At 43.4% G+C, this 21,057-nt stretch overlaps 1 protein-coding gene across 2 annotated transcripts in view; it reads left to right on the forward strand.

The window, feature by feature from the left end:
• Window positions 1-21,057, forward strand: part of RNF17 (ring finger protein 17) — a 585,601-nt gene that overhangs the window by 536,338 nt on the left and 28,206 nt on the right. For both annotated transcript variants that reach the window (XM_073583105.1, XM_073583106.1), the window contains one exon: window positions 6,004-6,060. In XM_073583105.1, the coding sequence (XP_073439206.1) occupies window positions 6,004-6,060 (57 nt within the window). The remainder of the gene's footprint in view (window positions 1-6,003; window positions 6,061-21,057) is intronic.

Below are 21,057 nucleotides of genomic sequence, written 5' to 3' on the forward strand. Positions count from 1 at the left end.
CTGGTATTCCACAACTGGCCTCTGCTGCTCAACGCCTTCCTAGCATGTGCAGTGTGGAGTTCCAGCACATGCTGACGTTGCACACCAGTCGGTGAGCTATCACTTGCATGCGCTGACGCTGACATGGTGTACCTTGACCAAGAGCTGTGGCAAATTTGGTAGGTTTTCATAAACCTCTAAACTATCAAGTTGAGCATGTGGGCCAAGCATTGTACATGTGTGATCTTGCCAAGCTTCACAACCGCCACCAAAGTACGGCCACTGTCACATACTACCATGCCTGGTTGGAGGTTCAGATCTGTCTGGTTTGTTATTCCTTTCAGTAATTCTGCAGCGGTTAGCGGTTTGTATCATAGACAAATTAGCTTCAGCAGAGTTTGGTGCGGCTTCACTAAGGCAATGCTGGTTTTTGTTCGTTGTACGTCCCAAAAATCGGAATAAAAAGCGATCAAAAAATGCCACGTGCCCGGAATGGCCACCAATAAAAACATCAACTCGTCCCGCAAAAAATAAGACCTCACGTGACTCAGTGGGTCAAAATATGGAAAAATTATAGCTCTCAAAATGTGGTGATGCAAAAACTATTTTTACAATAAAAAGCGTCTTTTAGCGCGTGACAGCTGCCAAACATAAAAACCCGCCGTATATAGTAAATTAAACCCCCCCGTTATCACCCCCTTAGTTAGGGAAAAATAATAAAATTAAAAAAAATTATTAATTTCCATTTTCCCGTTAGGGTTAGGGCTGAGATTAGGGTTAGGATTGTGTTGGGGTTAGAGTTGGAGTTAGAATTGGGGGGTTTCCACTGTTTAGGCACATCAGGGGCTCTTGAAACGAAACATGGCGTCTGATCTCAATTCCAGCCAATTCTGCGTTGAAATAGTCAAATGGTGCTTCTTCCCTTCCAAGCTCTGCCATGCGCCCAAACAGTGTTTTACCCCCACATATGGGGTATGAGCCTACTCAGTACAAATTGCACAACAACTTTTGGGGTCCAATTTCTCCTGTTACCTTTGAAGAATTAAAAAACTGGGGGCAAAAATATCATTTTTGTGGAATAAAATGATGATTTTATTTTTATGACTCTACGTTATAAACTTCTGTGAAGCACTTGGGGGTTCAAAGTGCTCACCACACATCTAGATAAGTTCCTTGAGGGATCTATTTTCCAAAATGGGGTCACTTGTAGGGGGTTTCCACAGTTTAGGCACATCAGGGGCTCTCCAAACGTGACATGACACCCGCAGACCATTCCGTCAAAGTCTGCATTCCAAAACATCACTACTTCTCCCACAAATGTAGTATCAGCGAACTCAGAAGAAATTGGATCACAAAAAGTTGTTGTCCAATTTCTCCTGTTATCCTTGGGAAAATAAAAAAAAATTGGGGACTAAAAGATCATGTTTGTGGAAAAAATATGATTATTTTTTTTTTATTTTCACGCCAGGGCGTTATAAACTTCTGGGAAGCACTTGGGGGTTCAGGGTGCTCACCACACATCTAGATAAGTTTCTTGGGGGTCTAGTTTCCAAAATGGGGTCACTTGTGGGGGGTTTCCACTGTTTAGGTACGTCAGGGAATCTCAATTTCAGCCAATTTTGCGTTGAAAAAGTCAAACGGCGCTCCTTACCTTCCGAGCTCTGCCATGCGCCGAAACAATGGTTTCCCCCCACATATCAGGTATCAGCGTACTCAGGACAAATTGCACAATAACATTTGCAGTCCAATTTCTCCTGTTACTCTTGGTAAAATAAAAAAAAAATTTAAGTTAAAAAGTTAAATGTTCATTTTTTTTATTATTTTTTTTTAAACATTCAAAAAATTCCTGTGATGCACCTGAAGGGTTAATGAATGTGGTTTTGAGTACCATCAGGGGTGCAGTTTTTAGAATGGTGTCACTTTTGGGTATTTTCTATCATATAGACTCCTCAAAGTGGCTTCAAATGTGATGTGGTCCCTAAAAAAAAAAAAAATGGTGTTGTAAAAATGAGAAATCGCTGGTCAAATTTTAACCCTTATAACTTCCTAACAAAAAAAATTTTGTTTCCAAAATTGTGCTGATGTAAAGTAGACATATGGGAAATGTTATGTATTAAGTATTTTGTGTGACATATCTTTCTGATTTAACGGCATAAAAATTAAAATTTTGAAAATTGCAAAATATTAGAAATTTTCGCCTTATTTCCATTTTTTTCATAAACGCAAGTTATATCGAAGCGATTTTACCACTAACATGAACTACAGTATGTCCCGAAAAAACATTCTCAGAATCACCGGGATCCATTGAACCGTTCCAGAGTTATTACAACAGAGTGACAGTGGTCAGATTTCAAAATTAAGGCCTGGTCATTAACCTATAAATTGACTTGGTCCTGAAGGGGTTAAAAACATTTAAAAAGGGCAAAAACACATATGCCCATGTTGACATTCAGCCCCACAGACCCAAAATGCACCGAAAACTTTGTACCAAATACACAACAATGCCAATAAATGGTAGTGTCGAGGTAGCTATTTAGGGAGGGCTAAATTAACCCTTCACGGTTGATCCAGTGATTTCCAAATTAATCCACAGGGCGTTGCTAGCAACTGGGAATGCCCACACGGAGACGGGGGTCTCTGTACGGGAGGATCGAGACAGATCACTAGCCCCCTTTTATTTTAGTCACTTCTTTTATAATATTTTCATAGAATCGTAGAGTTGGAAGGGACCTCCTGGGCCATCTGGTCCAACCCCCTGCTCAAAGCAGGATTCGCTAAATCATCCCAGTCAGATGTCTGTCCAGCCTCTGTTTGAAGACTTCCATTGAAGGAGAACTCACCAGTGGCAGTCTGTTCCACTCATTGATCACTCTAACTGTCAAAAAGTTTTTTCTAATATCTAATCTGTGTCTCCTCCCATTCAGTTTCATCCCATTGCTTCTAGTCTTTCCTTGTGCAAATGAGAATAAAGTTGATCCTTCTACAATGTGACAGCCCTTTAGATATTTGTAGACAGCTATTAAGTCTCCTCTCAGTCTTCTCTTTTGCAAACTAAACATTCCCAAATCCTGCAACCTTTCCTCATAAGACAGGGTTTGCAGACCGGTCACCATTCTGGTCGCTCTTTTCTGAACTTGCTCCAATTTGTTGATGTCTTTTTTAAAATGTGGTGCCCAAAACTGGACACAATATTCCAGATGAGGTCTGACCAAAGAGGAGTAGAGGGAAATAATGACTTCACGTGATCTAGACTGTATGCTTCTGTTAATACATCCTAGAATTGCATTTGCCTTTTTTGCTGCTGCATCACACTGTTGACTCATATTCAGTCTGTGATCTATTAGTATACCCAAGTCTTTTTCACATGTGCTGTCACTTAGCCCTATTCCTCCCATTCTATATATGCTTTTTTCATTTTTATTGCCCAGATGTAGTACTTTGCATTTCTCCCTGTTAAAAACCATTCTGTTAGTTGCTGCCCACTTCTCCAGTTTATTTAAATCTTTTTGAATCCTCTCTCTCTCTTCTCTAGTATTAGCTATCCCTCCTAGCTTTGTGTCATCAGCAAATTTAATCAGTTTACCCTCAATTCCTTCATCTAAATCGTTGATAAAGATGTTGAACAATACAGGGCCCAGGACAGAGCCCTGTGGTACCCCACTTGAGACATTCTTCCAACTGGATGTGCAGCCATTTACGACCACTCTTTGGGTCCGATCACTAAGCCGGTTATGAATCCACCTAACAGTTGCCTTGTCCATTCCATACTTAGTCATTTTTTCAGTAAGGATTGTGTGAGAGACTTTGTCAAATGCTTTGCTGAAGTCAAGATATACTATATCTACAGCATTTCCTTGATCCACCCAATCAGTGATACCGTCATAGAAGGAAATTAAGTTAGTCTGACATGACTTATTAGTTACAAACCCATGCTGACTCTGTTTAATGACTTCATTCTTATCCAGGTATTGACATACATGTTGTTTAATAATTTGTTCAAAGATCTTTCCTGGTATAGAAGTCAGACTCACCGGCCTATAGTTGCCTGGGTCCACCTTCTTCCCCTTTTTGCTTAATTATGCAAAGTTCTCAACTACCAATAGCATCATTTCACTTTATAAGCCAATAATATTGCAAGAAAACCGGAAACTGCATATATGTCCGTATCCAAATAGCATAGAAAGCAGTCTAATGGCATATTCTTCAGAGTTCTACACCCCCGGTTTCCTTATCTTGCACCTGATGGGAACAGTCTGGTTTCATGACAGCCTGAACTTTTTCATCCTATTTACAAAAATGTATCTTACAGCAACAACAATAGAGAAACGAAACCTTCAGAGAATGGAGAAAATGAAACTTCAGCTCTGATTTTAGTTTTAACCCTTCACAGTAGATTATAAAGAAATGCAGTCCAAATGCACAAATTTACAGCAATGACAAAGTTCAGAGGTCACATATACAATTGCAACAATAACAAAGTCCAATGGTCACATATATAATAATGCCAATATATGGCATAATATAAGGAAATCCGGTCCAAATACACAGATTAAACAATAACTGTGACCAAGTGCAAAGGCTTATTCCATATGTCTATAATCAAGCATGTATAATCAAAGAGCAAATAATATTTTGTCACAAATATAACAGGGAACCTTCCTGCTATTGTGGGAGATACGCCCCCACAATCCCCAGACCTCAACATTATTGAGCATTTATGGTCGATTTTAGAGATTCAAGTTAGACGTCGATTTCCGCCGCCATCGTCGCTCAAAGAACTGGAGGGTGTTTTAACTGAAGAATGGGATAAAATTCCTTTGGAAACAATTCACACCTTGTATGAATCCATACTCAGAGAATTGAGGCTGTAATCGCCGCAAAAGGTGGACCTACACCATATTAAACTAACTTTTGTTGATGTTTCCAGGTGTTTCCATTATTTTGTCCAACCCCTGTATGTATAATACCCCTCGGAAGGAACAATACCTAATGATTATAGCCCAGTATTCAAAGAGGAGATACGAGACACAGAGATCATGAAAAGAAATTAGTGGGATAAAGAGTAGTATATAACAAATATGGGGTATAAAGATGACAAAATAAGTATAAAGCCCCAGTTAAGCTCTTACAGTAAATCCAATGGATTAATATATAAATCGACATAAAATGAAAATCCCACTATCCAGTCCCTATAATGACCAATACATTGGTAGCTACAGAAAAATAAAGCTGAAAAAAAAAAGTTTAGCCAAAGGCTAATAAAGTTGGAACATGTTATCAAAAACTAAAAAAAATGCAGGGTGAAATACAAAATAAGCCTGAAAGCACTGAAAGAGAGTCATGTCAATGGACACATTAAACCTGCCGCCAAAGAAACTTGCAGATAATGCAAATAGAGCAGGACCAGAACGGTGCAATAGAGACCTGGAGGGCGTGAAAAGCCCAATGCGTGTCGCCACACACGTGGCTTCGTCAGGGGCGAAGATGCTAGTTTGCGTATACCCGTAAGTATATATATTTTTGGACATCAAACTGACAATTATAAATTCTCAACTTTCTTGCAGCTTTTTTCGTAAAGCCACAGCCACCTATAATCTACTGCTTTATACGAGCTTCCACCCATAGCATTTAAAGAACAGTATCCCAAAGGGTCAGTTTCTCCGACTCAGGAGAAATATATGTAGCACCAACTAAAATGGTTAATCACACCATTTATGTATATAACCTGAGACAATAAGAACCCTGTATATAGGTGCCCATATATTAGCGTATAAGCCATTATGCCTTGTGCTATTATTAATGAAGGACCACACTGCCCAGTACCCCGACGCATGTTTTGCGTGCAGCCATGTCATGGGTAGTACAATCTTCAGGCTGCCATTAAATACCTTGTCTTTTTTCCACAGGCTACAGAACTGACCTGAACTATTTGCTGTAACTGCCACTTTCTGCTAATTGTTTATTGTTTCTGTCTGAACATATGGATACAAGCAGATACTTATATTATGTTTATATTCATTTCAGGAGACGACCTGTATTGCAAGAATTCCATGTGACAAAATATGGCAAATTGACTGCCAGGTAATGTTCTGTCCGGATAGTGCAAGAGGCTGTGTAATGACGTGATTGTGCCAAAGAAAAAAATGTTTTTATTCTTATTTTTTAAATGTCCTAAAACCCCACACCCTTGCGTGTCATCTCCATTCATCTACATTTTCAGTTCGAGCCAAATGAATCCATTTTAAACCTTATATTCTCAGCAAATTGGAAATGATAAAATTGTATTTGTTGTTTCGCTGTGTCCCCAGTACTTCTAGACAGAGATTATTACAAAGATGCCTCTCCAGCACTAAAGGGGTTGACCACTTTATCTTTATTTTAATAGGTGCTGGGGAGCTGATTTTGTGGCATTTATTAGTATATAAGTATGGCAGGTTCTCCTCCTGCACTTGTTTGTGCTGCCTTTCTCACAGACTGCACAGTAGGGTGACCGCAAAAAATCGATGTCGGAATTTTGTCCGTCTGGACCCCACAAAACGATTCCCCTTTCCAGATATTGAGATAGCCAAAATTTGTGCTCGATCAAACGACGTTAACCCGTGCCGCTCGTCGCTCAAAGTTTGAAAAAATCCAAATTGAGGTATTTTAAGATTTAGGTATTTTGCATAGTCTGTTAGACTATAAAGAATGTGACAACAACATTGCAGAAATAGCCCTGACCAAATTTTCGAACCATTTGTGGTATTTGAATGCAGAGTTGGTGGGATTATCGTTTTTTGATCCCACCATTACAGACAATGAAAAGTTGTTAATGGCTAATAAATTGCTCAGTAGCACAGATGAACCATCAGAGCACGCTAGGGTTGTAAATCCAAAAGTTAGGAAAGAAAAATTAAAAGAGGTAGGAAGTAACCGACTTTAACCCCTTACCTACAATTGACGTAATATTCCGTCCATGTGACCATGGACCTAATGCCATGGACGGAATATTACGTCATCGCGATCAGCGGCGCCCACATGGTGAGCGCCGCTGATCGCGGCCGAGTGTCAGCTAATTATCATAGCTGACACCCGGCACAATGTGTCAGGGGAGGTCACGGACCGCCCCCGACACGTTAACCCCTTGCACACCGCGATCAAACGCGATCGCGGTGTACCGGGGGTTAAAGGGAAGCATCGGCAGGGAGGGGGCTCCCTCCGTGCTTCCCTGAGCCCCCCATGGCAGCGCAATGTGCAGCGCTGCTGCGGGGGGCTCTTTCCCTACAGGCCCCCGGATCCAAGATGGCGACGGGGGCCTGCAGGGAGCTGACTTCCTCACTGCCTGCAAAGCGCAGGCATGAGGAAGTCTGCAGCAGTGCCTGTGACAGATCGCTGATCTGTCACAGTGATCTGTGATGTGACAGATCAGCGATCTGTCACAGGACAGTGATGTCCCACCTGGGACAAGGTAATAAAGTAAAAAAAAAAAAAAAAAAAAAAAAAAGTGTTAAAAAATAATTTAAAAAAAAAATCGCTAAATAAATTAGTAAAAAAAAAAAAATATTCCCCAATAAATCCATTTTTTCAAAATAAAAAAACAAAAACAATAAAAGTACACATATTTTGGTATCGCCGCGTCCGTAATGACCTGCCCTATAAAACTGTCCCATTAGTTAACCCCTTTAGCGAACCCCTTAAAAAATAAAAATAAAAAACGAAGCAAAAAATAATGATTTATTATCATACCACCGAACAAAAAGTGCAATAACGCGCGATCAAAAAGACGCATATAAATATCCATGGTACCGCTGAAAAGGTCATCTTGTCCCGCAAAAAATGAGCCGCCATACAGCATCATCCGCAAAAAAATAAAAAAGTTATAGCTCGCAGAATAAAGCGATACAAAAATAATTATTTTTTATATAAAATTGTTATCATTGCAAAAAAACGACAAAACATAAAAAAAGACCTAAATGAGGTATTGCTGTAACCGTACTGACCCGAACAATGAAACCGCTTTATCAATTTTACCGCACGCGGAACGGTGTAAACGTACCCCCCAAAAGAAATTCATGAAACGCTGGTTTTTGTTCATTCTGCGTCCCAAAAATCGGAATAAAAAGCGATCAAAAAATGCCACGTGCCCGAAAATGGTACCAATAAAAACGTCAACTCGTCCCGCAAAAAATAAGACCTCACATGACTCGGTGGGTCAAAATACGGAAAAATTATAGCTCACAATATGTGGTGATGCAAAAACTATTTTTACAATAAAAAGCGTCTTTTAGCGTGCGACAGCCGCCAAACATAAAAACCCCCTAACATAAATCAAACCCCCTGTTATCACCCCCTTAGTTAGGGAAAAATAATAAAACTAAAAGAAAATGTATTTATTTCCATTTTCCCGCTAGGGTTAGGGTAGGGTTAGGGCTAGGGTTAGGGCTAGGGCTCAGATTAGGGTTAGGGGTGTGTTGAGGTTAGGGTTGGAGTTATAATTGGGGGTTTCCACTGTTTGGGCACATCAGGTGCTCTCCAAAGGCAACATGGCGTCTGATCTCAATTCCAGTCAATTCTGCGTTGAAAAAGTCAAATGGTGCTCCTTCCCTTCCAAGCTCTGCCATGTGCCCAAACAGTGTTTTACCCCCACATGTAGGGTATCAGCCTACTCAGGACAAATTACAAAACAACTTTTGGGGTCCAATTTCTCCTGTTACCCTTAGGAAAATAAAAAATTGGGGGCAAAAATATAATTTTGCGGAAAAAAATGTTTTTTTTTATTTTCACGCCCAGGCGTTATAAACTTCTGTGAAGCACTTGGGGGTTCAAAGTGCTCTCCACACATCTAGATAAGCTCCGTGGGGGGTCTAGTTTCCAAAATGGGGTCACTTGTGGGGAGTTTCAATAGTTTAGGTACATCAGGGGCTCTCCAAATGCACATGACACCCGCATACCATTCCATCAAAGTCTGCATTCCAAAACGTCACTACTTCCCTTCCGAGCCCCGACGTGTGCCCATACAGTAGTTTTCTCCCACATATGAGGTATCAGCGTACTCAGGACAAATTGGACAACAACTTTTGGGGTCCAATTTCTCCTGTTACCCTTGGGAAAATAAAAAAAATGGGGACTAAAAGATGATGTTTGTTGAAAAAATACGATATTTTTATTTTCACGCCCGGTCGTTATAAACTTCTGTGAAGCACTGGGGGGTTCAAAGTGCTCACCACACATCTAGATAAGTTCCTTGGGGGGTCTAGTTTCCAAAATGGTGTCATTTGTGGGGGGTTTCTACTGTTTTGGTACATCAGGGGCTTTCCTAATGCGACATGGTGTCCGATCTCAATTCCAGCCAAAAACGTCAAATGGCGCTGCTTCCCTTCCGAGCTCTGCCATGCGCCCAAATAGTGGCTTACACCCACATGTGGGGTATCAGCGTACTCAGGATAAATTGCACAATATCTTTTAGGGTCCTGTTACTTTTGGAAAAATAAGAATTGAGGGTGAAAAGATAATTTTTGTGGAAAAAATGATTTTTTTAATTGTACCGCTGTACGTTATAAACTTCTGTGAAGCCCTTGTGGGTTCAAAGTTCTCACCACATATCTAGATAAGTTCCTTGGGGGGTCTAGTTTCCAAAATGGGGTCACTTGGGGGGTTTCCACTGTTTAGGTACATCAGGGGCTCTCCAAACGCGACATGGCGTCCGATCTGAATTCCAGCCAATTTTGCACTGAAAAAGTCAAACGGCGCTCCTTCCCTACTGAGGTCTGCCATGCACTGAAACAGTGGTTCCCCCCCACATATCAGGTATCAGCGTACTCAGGACAAATTGCACAATAACTTTTGCAGTCCAATTTCTCCTGTTACCCTTGGTAAAATAAAGAAAATTGAACCTGAATTATTTTTTTTGTGAAAAAAAGTTAAATGTTCATTTTTTTTTTTAATATTCAAAAAATTCCTGTGACGCACCTAAAGGGTTAATAAACTTCTTGAATGTGGTTTTAAGCACCTAAAGGGGTGCAGTTTTTAGAATGGTGTCACTTTTGGGTATTTTCTATCATATAGACCCCTCAAAGTGGCTTCAAATGTGAAGTGGTCCCTAAAAATAAAATGGTGTTGCAAAAATGAGAAATCGCTGGTCAATTTTTAACCCTTATAACTTCCTAACAAAAAAAAATTTTGGTTCCAAAATTGTGCTGATGTAAAGTAAACATGTGGGAAATGTTATGTATTAAGTTTTTTGTGTGCCGCATCTCTGTGATTTAAGGGCATAAAAATTCAAAGTTGGAAAATTGCGAAATTTTCAAAATTTTCGCCAAATTTCCATTTTTTTCACAAATAAACGCAAGTTATTTGAATGCAATTTTACCACTAATATGAAGTACAATATGTCACGAGAAAACAATGTCAGAATCACCGGGATCCATGAAAGCGTTCCAGAGTTATTACCTCATAAAGGTACAGTGGTCAGAATTGTAAAAATTGGCCCAGGAGTTAACGTGCAAACCACCCTTGGTAGTGAAGGGGTTAACGACCTTCTGACAAAAGATGAAGAACAAAAGCAATATGTCCTGCAAGTTGTAAGCAAATGCCGAGCATTATTTTCTGACGTTTCAAAAACTACTTTAACAAAAGCTCTAGAATAGATTAGATAACTATGTAAAATTATCAACTCATGTAGGTTAGCGTGCTCTGATGGTTCATCTGTGCTACTGAGCAATTTATTAGCCATTAACAACTTTTCATTGTCTGTAATGGTGGGATCAAAAAACGATAATCCCACCAACTCTGCATTCAAATACCACAAATGGTTCGAAAATTTGGTCAGGGCTATTTCTGCAATGTTGTTGTCACATTCTTTATAGTCTAACAGACTATGCAAAATACCTAAATCTTAAAATACCTCAATCTGGATTTTTTCAAACTTTGAGCGACGAGCGGCACGGGTTAACGTCGTTTGATCGAGCTCAAATTTTGGCTCTCTCAATATCTGGAAAGGGGAATCGTTTTGTGGGGTCCAGACGAACAAGATTCTGACATTTTTTCCCCCCCCATATGAGATCCGGTCACCCTACTGCACAGCTCTCCAGTCCACACCTTGGCTGGTAATGGTGAAGCATGTGAGTGGACCTGTCCATCAGCGGAGGAGAAGGCGGTCATGACTGAGGATTGACTAGTCTGCTAAAATTTGAATCCGAGAGATTTGCTTGAATTATGCTGGTATATTTTGCATACAGTTTAGTTGATGTTAGTTGAATGTACATTACTATGCTCCAAGGTTTCAGCAAATCCCAGAGCCCAATAGAGATTGATAAAACAAAATAGAAAAATATATTCTCTCTCACCCATGACAACACCACGGAGAGAGGGGGTCCGCCCGTGAAGGGCAGGAACCTACAGGTAAAAAGGCGGCGCCTCTCCTCCGCCCCCCCAGTTGGGTTCCTGTCCTTGACGGGTGACCCGTGGAACCAGCAGCAGCGGCAGCAGCTTAACTTGTTTAGGAGTCCAGGGCCGTCCCGTCCATGCTCCAGACAGCGGGGAGTCCCCTGTCGCGGCGGGGTCGGTTAGTGAAACCGCTGCAGCCGACGGGCTTGACAGGGTGAGTGGGGGGAGAGGACTGAGCCATCGCTCCGGAAAGGAGGCTGGGGCAGAGACCCGGACACGCGCGAGCAGCGCCGCGGTACAGAGGTGTACCAACATGGCGCTGCCCTGGAAATGGAGGAGATGGCTTCCGGGACCCCGTGGTCGGCGCACTGTGCGCGCCCCGGGCAGAAAGCGGAGCAGGCTGGGAGAGGAAGTGATGTCATGGCCGGGAAATTTAAAAACGAAAGCGCTGAAACAATCCTTGCTGGAAGCGTCCTGTAAAATGGAGGACAACGACCAGCAAAAGGAGCAGCCAGAGCAGCAGTGCAGGCAACAACAACACCACCATCGCCGGCAAAAGGATAAGGACGGGCGAGACGGCCAGTCTGGTAGCCGCTCCACGCAGCGCAGCAGGTCGGCTGCAAGGAGCAAGTCACCTTCCTTGGATCAACCTGTGAGGGACCTGAATCCACCACCCGAACCGGTACCTGCAACCGCGCATACTTGGGTGAGTGATCTACGTGAAGTTCCCCATTGTAATAGACTTCTTTCCCTTATTAGGGAAAGAAGAAAGAGAAAACAAAGAACAGGGAATGCCCCACCTGTAGCAGAACCCTACCAGCTTCTTGGGATAAAAAGCTCTGCGAATCCTGCATACAGGAAGTTCTTTGTGACGAAACCCCGGATTACGCCTCAGATCTAAGAGCTGTAATCCGATCGGCGTTTCAGTGCCCTTTCATCCTTGAAACACAAAGGGAAAGCAAAAAAGATGGATGTAGTAGCAGGCTCCCAGTCAGACACCTCGTCATCAGGGGAGGTTACCTCACAAACTTCGGACACCGACTCGCCATCCTCAGACGAAGAAACCGGGGGGTCGTCACGTCACTGTTTTCCCCTAGATGAGGTAGACATGCTAGTAAGGGCGGTAAGGGCTACCATGGGAGTGGCAGACCCTCGGCCTGATAGGTCAGTCCAGGACATAATGTTTGGGGGACTGGGACAAAAGAAAAGGAGCGTGTTCCCGCTAAACGAGAATGTACAGGGCCTGATAACTAAAGAATTGGAAAGACCAGACAGGAAGAACTCCACGGTCCCTTCCCTTAAGAGAAAATATCCATTCGACGAGGAGGCGTCCACGTCTTGGGGCAAGGCCCCGAAACTAGATGTAGCGGTCGCCAAGGACTCAAAAAAATTTGCATTCCTGTTATGAGCTCATTTTCTCCTTCACCTTTGATGTCCGATGAACTCCCTCTGCTTGTGAAAGGAGGTAGTGAAATTGATTTGGATGGGAAAAACCTGTCATCTGAACAGGTGGGGTGTGATTGGACATCCGGAATCTGAGTGGATATAAGGCCGCTGACGCCCTGCTGGGTTGCTGGTGATCCTCTCTGCTCTGAGCTCTGGCCTCCAGATTAGTCCTGTCTACTAAAGCTAAGTTTTTGCTCTGCTATTGTTCCATGAGATTTTGTCTGTTTACTTAGTGTTTGTGTTCAGCCTGCCCTGGTTGGGACTGGCTGATCTCCATTTTTGTCTCTGATCAGTTGATCTCTTTGCTCTGTTTTCAGAATATACCTGAGTGTTGATATAGTGATTTTGAAGTCTAGTGACTTCAGGGCCTTTTCTATCAGACGTGTTGGACATTATTTTTGGCAGGGTTTTTGCGTGATTGCAGACAGTTGCTTTTCTTTCCTATCCTATCTAGTTAGTGAGGGCCCCATCGTTTTCTCAGCCTGTCTTTCTGTCTGTGTTTGTGTTTTCATCTGTTTTCACCGTCAATACATGTTGGGGGCTGTCTATTGCTTTGGGGTCTGCTCTGGGGCAGTTTAGATTTCCCCTTCCTTTCTTTAGGTTTGTTTAGTTCTCCGGCTGTGAACGAGGTGTCTAGGACCACCGTAGGAACACCCCACGGCTACTGTTAGTTGTTGTGAATAGGATCAGGGGTCTGCAATCCGCTAGCTACCAACCTCTCCGGTTTTCTGGACTTAGCTTGTATTTTTGTTTTTTCCTCCTCCGGTGACTCATTCATAGCACACTCCCCTTTGAAGATGTGGGTACTCTAAAAGACCCCTTAGATAAAAAGTCCAATACTTTCCTCAAGGGCATTTGGGAATCAGCTTGGGGAAATCTTAGGCCAGCCATAGCGGCAACATGTACTTCCAGAGCCCTCATGGTATGGGTGGATAAACTAGAGAAACAGTTAAGGGAAGGTACACCCAGGGAGAAGATCCTGGAATCCATTTCAGTAATAAGGGGAGCGGCGGCCTTCTTAGCAGGCTCATCAGCTGATTCAGTAAGGCTGTCATCCAAGGCAGCAGCCCTGTCAAACGCAGCCCGAAGAACGCTGTAGCTCAAATGTTGGCCAGGGGACTTACAGACTAAGATGAAGCTATGCTCCATCCTCTGTGAAGGAAAATTCCTATTCGGAGAAACACTGGATGACATTCTCCAAAAAGCAGGGGATAAAATGTAGGGATTCCCATACCTGGATCCTGCAAGCTTTAAAAGGTCCTTTCGAAACAAAAAGTTTTTTCAGAGGAGACCCCCGAGAGAACAGAAATGGGATAACAGAAGGAGAGACAGGGGGTTCTTCTTCGGTAACTCGTCCCAAGACAAAAAACCCTCCAAGTGACTGTTTGCCCAGGGTGGGAGTGAGGCTGTTTTTTTCTCCCAGCCTGGAGGGAAATATCGAACAACCCTTGGTTATTAAATCTGATAGGAACAGGCCTAAGAATAGACTTTCTCTCTCTCTCCCACCTCAAAAATATGTGGTAACTCCACTAAGATCTTCGATAAAAGAACAAACAGCTCTCGAAAAAGAGGTCCTAAGCTTACTAAGCAAAAGAGTGCTCCAGGAGGTTCCCCTGCAGGAGAGAGGCTCTTTTTCTAGTGACCAAACCGGACGGTACCTTCCCGACAATTATAAATCTAAAAAAGCTAAACAATTATGTCAAAAACCAAAAATTCAAAATGGAGTCAATCAAATCAACCACCAAAATTCTCTTCCCCCATTGCTTCATGACAGTATTAGATCTCAGCGATGCGTACTATCACGTCCCCATCCACAAAGACTCCCGAAAATACCTCAGACTGGCGGTCTCCATAGAGGGCAAAATAAAGGAGTTTCAATACAGGACCCTGCCATTTGGAATCTCTGTAGCCCCATGAGTTTTCACGAAACTAGTAGCAGAAATGATGGCTCACCTAAGAGAATAGGATATTTTAATAATCCCATATTTGGACGACTTTTTAATAGCAAGCAACTCGGCCAAAGGATGCAGGGAACAGAGGGACAGAGTAATAAGAATTCTACAGAACCTTGGCTGGCTACTAAACCTGAAAAAATCGAGGTTGGAGCCCAGCAAAGTTCAGGAGTTCCTAGGACTAACACTGGACTCAAACACCCAAGAGTGTTACCTCCTGGACCGCAAAAAAGAGATAATTGCTCAGATAGTAACAAGCGCGATTCAGAACCCTTCCATGACGCTAAGAAAGGCGATGTCACTACTAGGGTCCCTCTCCGCCTGCCTGCCAGCAGTCCAATGGGCACAGCTACAGTACATACGAGAGATCTCCAATGGGATGTATTAGCCAACCAGTTAGTGTTAGGAGATCACTTGGATGGTCACGTTACACTAGACTCAAAAACTATTCATTCCCTAGCTTGGTGGGGAAACAGACAACCTATCCAAAGGGATTCCCTGGGTAATAAAAATCACACACATAATTACCACGGATGCCAGTCCCATGGGATGGGGAGCACATATGAGCAACGAAGTGGCTCAGGGGGAATGGGGAGTTCAGGAATCAGAAGCCTCCTCGAACCAAAAGGAACTATTGGCAGTAGGTTATGCCCTAACACACTTCCTACCGGTGCTACGGGGTCATCACGTCCGCATATTTTCGGACAATCGAGTGACGGTGGCCTATATAAATCACCAGGGGGGAACCAGGTCCCGGGCACTAATGAACACATCCTCCAAAATCTTCACCCTAGCGGAGACAAACCTACTATCCCTCTCTCTGCACTGCATATACGGGGAACAGAAAACCAGAGAGCAGACTTTCTGAGTCGCACCCAGTTACGCCAGGAAGAATGGGTCCTAAAACAGTCAATTTTTCGGCAGATTGTAAAAATGTGGGGAACCCCGGACATAGATCTGTTTACCGACCACAAAACCAAAAAAGTGGAAACGTTTTGTTTCCTAGACCCCAGGGGAAATCCCCGGACCCTGGATGCGTTTATGCTCCCTTGGACACGGGACCTAATGTATGCCTTTCTGCCGACCATTCTCATCCCGGCAGTCATAAGAAAAGACAGAGAGGACAAAGCAAGAATGATACTAATACCCCCCTTTTGGCCAAAAAGAACTTTGTTCTCCTGGCTAAGAATACTGTCAATAACCGACCCTTGGGTCCTACCAGATCTCCCGGACCTAACAGGGCCCCCATTTGAGCCCATCCAGTCTGCACCCCTAAAAACCTTGTCGTTAAAAACCGTACTTCTAGTGGCCCTAACATCCGCTCGCAGAGTGAGCGATATTCAAGCTCTGTCAGCAATGCCACCGTTCACTAAAATCCTAGACGATAGTCATATTGAAACCTGAGGTAAGGTAGCAACACACTTTCATAGGTCCCAATAAGTAGTCCTTCCTTCCTTCTGCCCAAACCCTAGGAATAGGGAAGAAGAGAGATTTCACACCCTAGATGTGAAGAGGTGCTTAGTTCAGTACTTAGAGGCCACCAGGGGATGTAGGAAGGAAGGCTCTCTTTGTGTGTTTCCAGGGACCTCGGCGGGGACTCAAGGCATCCAATAATACCCTAGAAAGGTGGATAAGGGAATGCGATTGCACTGGCATATTCATCCAGCGGGAATACCATCCCAGAGGGTTTAAAAGCTTACTCTACAAGGGCAATGGCGACCTCATGGGCAGAAAGATCAGAGGTACTGATAGAACAGATCTGTAAGGCGGCCACCTGGTCAACACCTTCTACCTTCTTCAGACACTATCGTTTAGATCTAGCCTCTACGTCTGACCTGGCCTTCAAGAGAAGGGTCCTTCAGGCGGTGGTCCCTCCCTAAGCCACCAATCTCTGAAATTCTCTCCGTGGTGCTGTCATGGGTGAGAGAGAATAGCTTAGTTACTCACCGATAAGTGTTTCTCGGAACTCATGACAGCACTCGCTTATTCCCCCCCCTTCTCGTGTGTGGTGAGCATGGTTTACTGTGTGTACAGTGTTTTTCGTTTAGACATGGTGCTTCTTGATAATATGCAGTATTATAATGTTATGTATATACTTTTGTTGTTAACTAACCTGGAGACCCTCTGATGCTCTGAAACCAACTGGGGGCAGAGGAAAGGCGCCGCCTTTTTATCTGTAGGTTCCTGTCCTTGATGGGCGGACCCCCTCTCTCCATGGTGCTGTCATGGGTTCCGAGAAACACCGTTATCGGTGAGTAACTAAGCTATTCTCACCCGGTCCTCATCTGTCCTTCTGCGCATTCTCGTTGTGATCTGGTCTGGTGCAGTCTCCCCCTCTTGCTGCTGGCATCTTTGGCATCTCTGGTATGGACTAGTCAGTGCAAAGTAATGTGAAGCAATACATGTGATTACATGCCTAGACTTCACGAAATATCAAATCCTGTGGAACTTATTTTTGGACTTCCATGCGCTGCTTGACATAATACACGATTCCAGTATAATTGAAGATCAATAATTTATTCCCAACGCGTTTCGAAGTGAGAACCACTTCTTCCTCAGGGGATGACAGACATGTATTATTAATCTTCAATTATACTGGAATCGTGTATTATGTCAAGCAGCGCATGGAAGTCCAAAAATAAGTTCCACAGGGTTTGATATATCGACGTTCACTTGTTTGACCTTTGGACGTGGAGCAGCTGACTACTAACCTCATATGCTTGATCTCTCCTACAGCAGGTGAGTGAATCTCTTATAATTTTAAAAGTATCATCGGATAAGACCCTGTTTGCGCTTCTCTGTTCCTATAGTGTATTATACTAGACTTCACGAAATGTCATGACATGTCAGCCAAAAGCCTATTCCGTGCCTGATGGAGAGGCTTGATCCAGACCGAAGACGCTGCACTGGAACAAAGAAGGCAACCTGAGTGGGGCTGCACATTGGGACAGTGAATGTCCCAGCGCTTCCTAATCCCACCTCCATTTTGATGGATTTGCTCACATCTTCAGACCTATTCGCTTGTTCCATGTGTCTCCGTCAGCAGCCATTTTGTTGATCAAATAGCTGTGCAGTCTGTGAATGAGTGAAGTAACAACGATAAGAACCTGTAATACTTATACATTTGGGAGCGCCACAAAATCGTGTCCTCATGACTGCGGCGTCCTTATGGCTACCAGCTATAGTGGCCTTTTAGGATGTTAGCAACATTTTAGTGGTTAAATCCCAGGAAAAATATATCTGTACCATGTGAGCCAGTAGAAAGAAAAATATTACAATTTGGGAGTCCTCAGTAGTTGATAGTTGAATACATGTGATTCATTCATCCCTGCTCAGAAATTGTCTAAGGTCAACATAAGTTTGTATTCCCACATTCTTCTGTCTGAAATGTAAAGTTACCTTTCACTTGTATGTATTGAAAGGTAACTTCCCATCCCAGAGAGAGAGAAGAATGCTTGAATAAAAACTTAAGGTGACCTACTTGACAACCTCTTCTCTATATCCTCAGTAAGACTTAAAGGGAATCTGTCACCCCATTTTAGCCCTATAAGCTGCGGCCACAGCCATCAGGGGCTTATCTGCAGCATTCTGTAATGCTGTAGATAAGCCCCCGATGAAACCTGAAAGATAAGAAAAACACGTTAGATTATACTCACCGGGGGACGGAGTCAGGTGCGGTGGATGTCGCGGTCTGGCGCCTCCCATCTTCATACGATGACTTCCTCCTCCTTGCTTCTCCCTCGACTCCTGTGCAGGCGTACTTTATTGGCCCTATTGAGGGCAGAGTCAAGTACTGCAGTGCGCAGGCGTGGGACCTCTCTGACCTTTCCCGGCACCATCGCACTGTAGTACTCTGCTCTGCCCTCAACAGGGCCGATAAAGTACGCCTACACAGGAGCCGAGGGAGAAGTAAGGAGGAGGACATCATCGTATGAAGATGGGAGGCGCCGGACCGGACCGCAACACCCATCGGACCGGACCGAACGCCATAATCTAACTAGTTTTTCTTCTTTTTCAGGTTACATCGGGGGCTTATCTACAGCTGTAGATAAGCCCCTGATGGCTGTAACCGCAGCTTATAGGCCAAAAATGGGGTGACAGATCCCCTTTAAATGAAAAGTAAAAACAACTAGTCTCAGACCGGTGCAGCTTCAAGTGCTGTGTTCCCTGGCTGTCTTCTGATAGACTGCTGTGCTCAGCTGATGTAATGTTACAAGATTGAATTGGGACACCGTGCTTGGAGCAGCGCTGGTCAGGGAATTAAGTATTCTTTTCTTTAAAAAAAAAATACTAAAATTAAAAAAACATTGATGTGCAAGGAAAACTCATGGAGCCACTTTGCTGAAAGGGGCATTCTATTCACTAAGTTCTCACAGTGAATATCTCATGCGTTTTCTTGTTTGTTTGTTTTTTTTTAAGAGAATATTACAGTTCCAACAAAGTGTTATGGGATTTATGTAAATATCATACCCATTGGGCTTTTTTTTTTTTTGTGCTGCGGAAACTGACCCGCAATTGTGGTGCAATTTTGAAATCCGCAACTTGTCAATTTCTCTTGCGGTAAATATTTATCTGCAGAATTCCCACATAGATTTGAGGCTATGTGCCCACGTAGCGTTTTTCAAGCGTTTTTTTCCTGAGCAGAAACGCATGCCCTTGCCAGGGAAAACGCATGCGCTTTTTGACACGCGTTTTTGACGCAATAAGCGTTTTGACATGCGTTTTCCTATGCGTTTTTGCAATTACAGTGTATGTATGCGGAATCGCATGCGATTCCGCACAATTAATGAACATGCTGCGTTTTTTTCCGCTAAGCGTTTCCGCAGCGGAAAAAAACGCACCATTAGCACAACATGTGCGTTTTCCATTCTATTACATTAGATGCTTTTCTTAAGCGTTTCCGCAGCAGAAACGCTTGTCTAAAAGCGCTGCGGAAGCGCTTAAAAAACACAACGTGGGCACACAGCCTGAATGAGATTAAGAAACAAACATGCCTTTATTTTGCCTTTTTGCAGCGAAATGTCAATAAATATGCCTCCAGTCGCACATGAGTTTATCAAACCTAAGTAACAGGAAGTTTCCAAAACAAAGCAGTTTTTTTTTAGATGAAAAACCAAAAGAAGAAAAACTGCAACTGAAAAATGTGATAAAACACCCTCTGAAACGTAAATGAAAAATCGCAAATAACCTAATGTAGTTTATTATAGCAGAGATGCTCCAGAAGACATACAGCATCAAAAACTCATCAAATAATTATCGTGGTCACTTCGCCCTACCAAAGGATAGGCGTAGGAAGGGATGCTTAACCCCTTAACGACCGCCGATACGCCTTTTAACGGCGGTAATTAAGGGTACTTAAACCACAGCGCCGTTAATTCACGGCGCTGTGGAGAAAGTGAATAGCGCCCCACAGTGTCGGATTTTCTCTGGGGTCTCGGCTTTCATGAATCGGTCGGTTTTTACCGACCCTGCTTTTGCGATCGCCGTTATTAACCCTATAACGGCGAGCGCAAAAAAAAAAAAGCCGCGATTTTACATTTAATCTCTCTTTCCTCTGATGTGATCACACATCAGAGGAGAGAGAGGGTCCCCAATCCCCCTCCCGGTACCTCTCCGTGGTTCTCTGTCCCTTCCCGGTGGTCCTGTGTCCCGCCGCCGTCCTTCGGTGGGCGTCGCCAACTTGGATCCGGGGAAAATGGCGGGTGCATGCGCAGTGCGCCCGCCGGGAATCTGCCGGCTCCGGCTGGCAGATTCCATTCATTCATTTTGATCACGATGATAAACTATCATCGTGATCAAAATAGTACATAACCCCCCCCCCCCCGTTTATCACCCTCTTAGTTAGGCCAACATAACGAAATAAAGAAAATATTTTTTTTTTTTTTTCAGTTTTCCATTAGGGTTAGGGTTGGGCTAGGGTTAGGGTTGGATTAGGGTTGGGCTAGGGTTAGAATTAGGGTTAGGGCGAACTAGGATTAGGGTTAGAATAGGGATTAGGGTTGGGATTAAGGTTAGGGTTGGGATTAGGGTTAGGGGTGTGTTGGGGTTAGGGTTGGAGCAAGAATTGAGGGGTTTCCACTATTTACCAACTTTGGGGGTCTAAAAAAATCACTTTTGTGTAAATAAAAAGACTTTATTTTCACGGCTCTGCGTTTATAAACTTCTGTGAAGCGCTTGGGGTTCAAAGTGCTCACCACACATCTAGATAAGTTCCTTAGGGGGTCTAATTTCCAAAATGGGGTCACTTGTGGGGGGTTTCCACTGTTTAGGCCCATCAGGGGCTCTGCAAACGCAACATGATGCCCGCAGACCATTC

This window comes from Dendrobates tinctorius, unplaced genomic scaffold, assembly GCF_039654945.1.
Source record: "Dendrobates tinctorius isolate UK_male_01 unplaced genomic scaffold, ASM3965494v1 ptg000075l, whole genome shotgun sequence".
Taxonomy (NCBI): domain Eukaryota; kingdom Metazoa; phylum Chordata; class Amphibia; order Anura; family Dendrobatidae; genus Dendrobates; species Dendrobates tinctorius.